The 8,751-nt window shown below is 27.7% G+C and overlaps 2 protein-coding genes across 2 annotated transcripts; one reads left to right on the top strand and one right to left on the bottom strand.

Annotated features, from left to right (window-relative positions):
* Window positions 1-3,054: 3,054 nt before the first annotated feature.
* LOC113560181 (EF-hand calcium-binding domain-containing protein 1-like) lies at window positions 3,055-3,924 on the bottom strand. Its single transcript, XM_026965937.1, has one exon. The coding sequence runs from the start codon at window positions 3,922-3,924 to the stop codon at window positions 3,055-3,057; it is 870 nt and encodes a 289-aa protein (XP_026821738.1).
* A 1,821-nt stretch (window positions 3,925-5,745) lies between these two features.
* Window positions 5,746-8,489, top strand: LOC113559768 (F-box only protein 6-like). Its single transcript, XM_026965517.2, has 5 exons — window positions 5,746-6,070; window positions 6,170-6,443; window positions 6,507-6,627; window positions 6,700-6,846; window positions 8,391-8,489. The coding sequence occupies exons 1-5, from the start codon at window positions 5,746-5,748 to the stop codon at window positions 8,487-8,489; spliced, it is 966 nt and encodes a 321-aa protein (XP_026821318.2).
* Window positions 8,490-8,751: the final 262 nt, after the last annotated feature.

Genomic DNA, 8,751 nt, shown 5'->3' with positions numbered 1-8,751 from the left:
ATAAGTCCTGGAGAATATAGTTACCTATCAGATGTAAATATTAAAAATTATTTAAATTTACGCTATTACCTTCCTCCTGATGGTTGGAAGGCTCTCAAGATCGTAATTCGAGAATATGATTAAATACATCGTAGTAATTAAATGTAGAAAAGCAGATTTACACAAATTAACGCAAATAAAATGATGCTCATGCCTTACCTTACCTAACCTAATCTTACCTTATTCGCTGTTGAATTCGTTAACCTGTTGTTGTCTTAATAAAACTAGAATGTGTTAATCACACGGATCCAAATAAAGAACAACACTGAAGTATTTCCTTGAAATGAAATTGGTCCAGTTGTCGCTCGCAGTCTCCGGTGTGGTGGGTGTATCTGGTGCTCGTGCACTCTTGAAGGGTATATTATTAAAGTGTTTGGTACTCATGCACTCTTAAGAGATGTTAGTAACTGAGGTAGTGCGCCTGCACTGTTAAAAGAGATGTTATTAAAATTTCTGGTGCTCCTGCACTCAGGAGAGGAACGTTACCCAAAAGGGTGGCGCGTCTGCACTGATGAGAGAAGACGACGTGGTCAAGCCTGCCAGTGTCGCAGGCGGCTCCATCAAAGACCTCCGCGCCTTTAGAGAAATCGGCTTTCTCCCTGACGACGAAGAGCCTCATTGGACCATCCCTTGTCTCTGGCGGCACACGAAATAGATTACACGCTTTGCGTCATATTGTCACAATAACGTGTGAGTTCCTATGTGACCAAATAATGTAAATCGTTTCTTTCATCAATGGTCAATAAGGATTATTGGTTTTTATTGACGACTATCTGCGTGCGACAACTTAACCGTTATTTATTTAATAAAATAATAAAATATACAATAAATTATGATGTGTGAGCATATCATTACAATTAAATTTTTTAAATGACTAACTTTTTTAATACTTGATATTTAAAAAAAAAAACGATGAGGTTCCCTCTTAAATATTGTTCTCTATAAATTTCATAATAGGTATTTTTACTCTAAAACCACTTTTTGATTTTACATTAAAAATAAGGGGAGTACAGGACATCATGCACTGGAAAGTTACCGAGTATCGTATGTTTTTGTTATATTTAGGACCAATAGTACTTAAATCAGTTCAAAATGATGAATGTTATCATCATTTTATGGTATTAATATCTCAATGATAATATTACCAAATACTATAGTATACTAGTCGTATTTGATACGGCATAACAGAATACATTTTACCACAACCAAATGATTGTATTTCTATATTATAAACAATATATTTTTGATAAAAATATCGTCGACGGGGGGTCAACACCTAACCCCCCTCCCACCCACGGCTACGCCACTGCGCACACATACAGATAATTGTTCTTGTTTATGAAACCTAACTTCATCAACCATTTTAGCGAAATACCCAGTGCCAAAAATTTTTTCAACAATAGCTTCTATTACCAAGTCAGCACTAATTATAATAAGTTCATCTTGAACTTTCCAGCTGGTCAAGTTTATTTTTTTTTGATAAAAACTTTGAAATTCTAGCATAAACTTTACAAAAATTACATCACATAATTCTTACTTCTTATAAGTTACCTATTTATACTTATAATATTTTATATTAAACTAAGCTCAAGTACTAATTTATTTTTAAACAACATTTTCCTTCATTATGTTCTCTTAATGCAATGCCTTGTTTTGCAATATATAACATTATTTCAATTAAACTTGACATATACTTACAATTTCTTCGAACTTCTTCCTTGTGAAAACTAGATAATTGAGTAACAACTGATCCAGATTTTTCACTAAACTTATATGCCAATGTCATAATATAATGTTTTATGGTTAATAGTAATTAGTAGCTAAATTACTTTAAAGTTCCCCAATAAGCTGAAATACAAGTAAGTAGCTAATATTTTAATAGAAAAACAAGAATACAAGTACTTATATCAATATATTTTAAATGTTTTTTTTTTTTGAAATTGAAATTGAAATAAAAAAAAAACATTTTTAATTTTGATATTATTTAATATAAATAATATTGAGATACATAACATATAATTATTTTTTAAATGATTACTTTTTCCTTTTAACATCCAACTCCCTCCTGGCTACGCCACTGGTAGTAATAAATAATACTAAATTAAATGTGTCTTGCCTACCAATTCTAGTATTGCGCATGCCGTGTGATGTAGTTCAAATACTTACCATAGAAATATATTATAATATATTTATTAGCGCTATTGTATAATTGTTTATTTCATCATTTCATTAATCAATTTTCATATATCTATAATCTATATATTAATAATGTATGGACAGGTATGATGATAAACAATTATCGATAAACAAAATATGCGTAAAAAAACCTTTTATTTGGTTTTTTGGGAAAAGGCTCAATTATTACCATATTTTAGGAAACAATTTGTTATCATTTAATACAGTTTGTAAAATTAAAAAAACGTGTATGATATAATTATATTGAATAGGTAATATGAAACTAACAATAAGGGGATCGAAATAACGGAGTTCGACGCTGGTTGCCAATTAGCTTTAGAAGGAAAAAAATCATTAGGTGTTTTAATTACGAGTATGCGACAATAGTCTGAACGAAATGTACAATTTAAGCTTGTGTTTGTTTATTATAAATTTATAAAATATAAATTAATATGAATGTTAGTCTCGGATTTGTTCTCGTACATACACGCACATTTATCAATATAAAATGATAAACATAAACTTTATTCTTATTACTGATACTGAACAATTCCTTATGATTAGTAATTTCTTAGATATATTATTGGTATTTGGTAATCAAAATTTAATTCCTTAAAAAAAACACTTTATTCTTACAGATACTTATTTTAAATTGAATAGTCTACACATTTAAAAAAGCGTTTAGTACATTTTAATTGATTAAATAATTTAAGTAATTAATATTTTAATATTTTTTCAATATTAAAATTTGATAACGATAGATCAAAGTAGAGAATGATTTATATAGAAGGAAAAAATGTACATTTATTATTTGTATATTTACCACACATCTGATTTTTGTTAAAATAATGTTAAATAATTTCCATCTGATTCAGTTAGATTTTTTTTTCTTATAGATAGAGGAATACCACGATTAATCATCAAAGTAGTAGAATCACTGGAAAATGATGTACTACTAGCGATGTTTTCGATTTGGCTAACTGTTGATTTCAGTCTGCCTATACTCTCCCTGTTTTTTCGACTCATCGCTGCAGCTGTAGTCTGTATATTATTCACATATGGTCGAGTCGTAAATAATCGCATAAATGCTTCTTTAGTGGTGGACGCTGGAAGGATTTGTCCTAAGAATTGTAACCAAGCGACATTTTCGTGCACAGCCTTACGGTAGTCTTCCAGTGATATTCTATTATCACGATCTTTGTCCACCTCGGTCATGACGAAGTCCACAAAACTCTGATCGTACTCCTCCATATTGATTATTTTACACATTTTCATGCTGTTTCTTCTGGCCATCAGTAACACATCCTCTTTTTTAATGTATTTCGGTGACCTAATCATTTCCGTGTAAACTTCAAAGCAAAAGTTTATCAAATCAGGTAGTGTTCCTTTTAACACCATTGACAGTACCTTGACGAATTCTGGACCAGTAAGGTGTTTCTTATTTGTTTCGGCACTCAGTAGAAATATTTTATCTATGGCATCTATGTTTCTTAACCCCAAAAAAACGTCCATGAATTGTATGAAACTTAACTTATCCATAGGTAATGTATTTCCTTTTGTTAGCATATAATGGAACTGCAGCAATCGCAATATTTCCATTTTATTAAAATGTGTTGTACGTGAAAGGTCCGTTCCAATGTCTGAGTACCTGTGCTGCAGACGTATGTCCACAGTCACTGGTAAACACTTATTTATCGGAGTGTACGGCATTTTGATTTAATTTGAAATTATGAATAATTTTAAATCATACTGTGGCTCAAAGAGTATTTTAAAATTAAAACATAAATAAATATTTTATTTTCACTGTATTTAACGAACTAAATACAATAATTAATTTTAATATCTGTTTTCATGACAACCAAAATCCAAAAATATGATATGTGACTGTATCAAACTCGTGACATGATATTCATACGATTCTATTAAAATATATTTATTTAATAATTTTAGATCTGAGTGCATCGAAGCTAGAACGAGTATAAACATAAATTTATATATTCAATATCAGACGCGACTTTATAGGTGGTGGCCGAGAGGGATTTTACATTTATCCAGTATTATTATATTCATTAATTTAAAAAGAATAATAGAAACTTATTTTATTACATTAAAAATTAGTCATATTAATTTTTTATCGATTATCATACTAATATTTATACTGTCTAAAAGCCAGGAGTCAATAAATGTATTAATATCTAATAAATACTGAACATTAATATTTGTATTGATTTTACAATGATGTGTGTTTTTTTTTTGTGTCTGTCATCACGTTTTGGAGTAGTAAATAGTAATAATGCTTTGATTTTCGATTTCAGCCCCTCTTTGAAAAGGAAAATTCATCTATTTGATACTTCGGAGGATCAAAAATAAAAGTAGTTTTCAAAAGCGCCGGGAAAAACCCTAGAAAAATAACGGAAAAATGGGAATTTTAACCACTTTCGAACAAAATCGATATTATGATAATGCAGTAACTCAAAAACAAATCATTATAAATACCAAACCCTGGTTATCGCCTATCCATTCAACAGAAATTTGGTGAAAAACCACTGTGGGCAGGGTAAGTAGTAAATAAATTGTATACCAGGTATATAGCTGTTTCTAATAAGAATTTAAAATAATTTATACAATTTTATGATGATTATTTTATTAAATATAGACGGATTGAACCATTGGGGAAATATTACTAATACATTATGGTCTATGCCTGGCGATTTTGATATGTTTAACTTTGTTGACATGTCGTGTATTCAACAAATACCACAGGAAAATCGTTATGTTTTATCCGATCCAGATTTTGATGGACATACAAGTTGTTTTGTAATAGATTTTCAGTATTTACGAACAATAGATCATGATTGATGTTAAAAAGTTTATGTAATAATACATTTTATGCGTCAAGTGGTTTTTCTTAAAGTAATTTAAAAACTATTTTTCTTTGGTATAATTAAAAATAAATATCAATATTCTGATTCTAGAAGTACAAAGTTAGACTGCAGTAGGACTGCCAAAACATGTTTATACAAAAAGAAAAAGATTGGTCGTGAAGTAAAAATAATTGTGGACTCAAATTCTAATTGCTTGGATAGCTCATATTGATATGTCTTTATCAAGTATAAAATTGAGTAAAAATAATAAAATATAGAATACAATTATTATTTGTTTTTAAATATTGCACCAACACCCGTTGCTATCTATTATGGAACCCCTGGTTGATGCTGTAATATCCTCCATGAAACAATCTATGCATTTTACCATTTCTTCCAAGACATGGTTAAACAAAATCCTGCTTATCACTTTGAGGCTTCGGGGTAGTATCATACAGTTATAGCATGACTAGGTATTTATTGAATCATGATAAGTTCATTATTCAACAGTTCAGTATTGCAGTCTGCAGGCTTCTGAGAGTCATTAATAGTTTTTTATTTAATACTTCGTGTTTTGTGTACTCGTTTCGTTGGAATAAATTCAAATTCTTTTTATATCAGTATCGTTTACATTATAAAAATATTATTTATTATTACATTTTTAATAATGGAAGCGTTAAAAAACCATCACCAACTTTTTGAATTACTACCGAATGAAGTAGTTGTAAACACATTTACATTTGTAGACGCAGACACACTTTTCGATTGCAGACTTGTGTGTAAACGATGGAAAGAACTTATAGATGAATACGCATTTCAAGAAAAAGTTGCTCGAAAAAACAAGTTTATGAATGATGGCCGAGGGTACTATAGTTTCTCACAAATCAATTCAAATGACATTAGAAAATTGGATTTACCGTGGTACGTGTTTTATGTGATAATCAAATATGATCCATTCAACAGAAATTTGGTGAAAAACCACTGTGGGCAGGGTAAGTAGTAAATAAATTGTATACCAGGTATATAGCTGTTTCTAATAAGAATTTAAAATAATTTATACAATTTTATGATGATTATTTTATTAAGTATAGACGAATGGAACCATTGGGAAAATGTTACTAATACATTATGGACTATACGTAGTGATGTTGATATATTTAATTATGTTAACTTGTCGTGTATTCAACGGATATCACAGGATAATCGTTGTGTTTTATCTGATCCAGATTTTGATGGACATACAAGTTGTTTTGTTATAGATTTTCAGTATTTACGATCAATAAAACAAAAAATTATTTTTAAAGATTATGGTTTAAATGAAATCGTGATGAAAACGCTTCGACCTAAAATTTCATTTAGTGCATGGTACTGAATACTTACATTTAAAATATTTTCTTTATATCACATAAATAAAATAATGTTTTGCAGGTATTATAGAGAATTTTGTCGAAATATCATTTATACGTTACGTGCCACTGTTCACAGTAGAACAAATGAAGTCGTAGGTGTATGTGATAGTATCGATACTGATCTATTTGGATGGAATAAAGTTTGTATAATAACACCTAAACTAATATTTTAAAAGATTCTAACAAAATTATCATTAAATATTATTTTTTAGGTTTCAAATTCATTTGAAATTCGAGGCGATGAAACTTCCCTAATTTTACATCATTCCATGACGAACTTAAGGCTTTCAACTTTATTGTACAATTTTAAAATGTCCTGCTCCGTAGTTAAAATTTCGCTACCAATAAAATATAAAAATGTTAATTCTTACATGCACATCTAAAAGTGTATATCTAAATTTATTTTAATGTTTTTACATTTTAATTTACTTAAAAAGTACATAGAACTAAAATATTGTTAATTTGTTATTATTTTAAAACATTATATTGTATATATATTATTTTAAATATTGTTTATTACTTATTTGTCACCTTTAGTAATTTTTTACACAGTAGTATTTTAAACTTATTTTTATAATTTGTGCGCATTAATATTATGATGATAAATTATTGTATAATGTATGAGATATGTTATTTGTAAATATTAGTTCAATCTACCGTTTTACAAATAGAGAAATAAATAAGGTACTAATACAATACCTTTAGAAATATAGACTGTTAGTTTCCGAAATGTTATTTGTATCCAATGACTTTGACTAGATGAACCTCTATGTAGCAGAAAAACTTCTCAATTTTTTTATTTACACATAATGTATTTTAAAATTGAATTTTGTGTTGTTATAACTTATATTGAATTATATTAGGTGTTTTTTAAATTTTGTAGATTTTTATTTTTGTATTGATACTTTTTCAAATTCACAAAATATTATAAAACAATGACATTACAATAAACATATAGGTTATATGTATTTTATGATAAACAAATACATTAAAGGTATAGTACTGGTTATACTAGCTGACCTATATTATCAAAATCTTAATAGTTATTTTTATTTTGAATATGGGTTTATGCAAAGACCATTAGTTTTCAACTATTATATATTCATAATATGTATATAAGATCAAACAATATATAGTGATTGTTTATCTTGTTGATGAAAATAAAAGAATATAAAGGTAAAAATGTATATAATTTAATGTATAGGCTTGCAAGTAAATTTTTAGTATACGGTATATCTATTTAACCTAAAGACGTCAGAGTAAGTATAATAACGTACTTATTTTATGTACCTATAGTTATTAATTACTTATCAATTCCGAAACAAAATAAAATGATTTAATAGAATATAATATAATAACAAAGTAAACCAAAAGTGAATTATGCAAACATTTTAAACGACTTTTTGGACCCAACTTCTCACACAGTTATACTATTTACTATTCAAACTGTTTATACATTGTAGCTTATTGTATATTATACATTTATTTTTACATAACAGTTTATATGTATCCAAATTAATTAGTAAAATCATTGACTTCTGTTGTTATAAATTTATCTTATAATATTAATGTTGATAGTAACTAGGAATGTATACTTCTTATTCAAATAAAGTTTAAAAAAATAAATATTACAAAACGGTATTATATTCAAATTAATAATATATTATTTATACTTATGACCTATCACATAAAATAATGAAATATGGGTATGTATAGTATACCAAGGTTATGTCATAGCAATTTTATAAATCATGAATATTGTCTCAACATTTATAAATAGGTCAATGGTATATGTCAATGGTTGTTACATATTTTTATTTTAGGAAGAATTTATATTTTGTTCAAACAAATTTATGAAGAATTGATAGCTAATCGTATGATAAACAAATTACTTTATATTAAGATTGATAGTTTAAATGATGATGTTAAAAAGTTTACCAGTCAAATGGTATCAACATTAAGTTTTTCATATGACACTGAAGATGTGTCATTTATATCATAGCTTCCATTGTCACCTAAAGAAAGTATTATTAAATGTGAAAAAGCGTTATAGATTGATTGTAATATCAAAGAGAAATTGGTACATTAATGAAATAATCTATTTATATAATTTATTCTTAAAATTGTAATTTATTGAGATAGTTCTAAACAAGTTATGGTTACAGAAAAATGTGTTTTGTTCAATTGGCGGTAATGATGGTAAGACACATCTTCGACGTACTTTATCCAAAGCATTTAGTAACAAATTTGCTATCGACTGTTCT

This window comes from Rhopalosiphum maidis, chromosome 3, assembly GCF_003676215.2.
Source record: "Rhopalosiphum maidis isolate BTI-1 chromosome 3, ASM367621v3, whole genome shotgun sequence".
Taxonomy (NCBI): domain Eukaryota; kingdom Metazoa; phylum Arthropoda; class Insecta; order Hemiptera; family Aphididae; genus Rhopalosiphum; species Rhopalosiphum maidis.
This window is presented reverse-complemented; position numbering and strand designations above follow the sequence as displayed.

Coding starts and splice junctions, on each gene's coding strand:
- LOC113560181 (XM_026965937.1), bottom strand. CDS start 3,924: ATGCCGTACACTCCGATAAATAAGTGTTTACCAGTGACTGTGGACATA.
- LOC113559768 (XM_026965517.2), top strand. CDS start 5,746: ATGGAAGCGTTAAAAAACCATCACCAACTTTTTGAATTACTACCGAAT. Junction 6,628..6,699: donor ATCTATTTGGATGGAATAAA/GTTTGTATAATA, acceptor ATTATTTTTTAG/GTTTCAAATTCATTTGAAAT. Junction 6,847..8,390: donor TACCAATAAAATATAAAAAT/GTTAATTCTTAC, acceptor CTTTATATTAAG/ATTGATAGTTTAAATGATGA.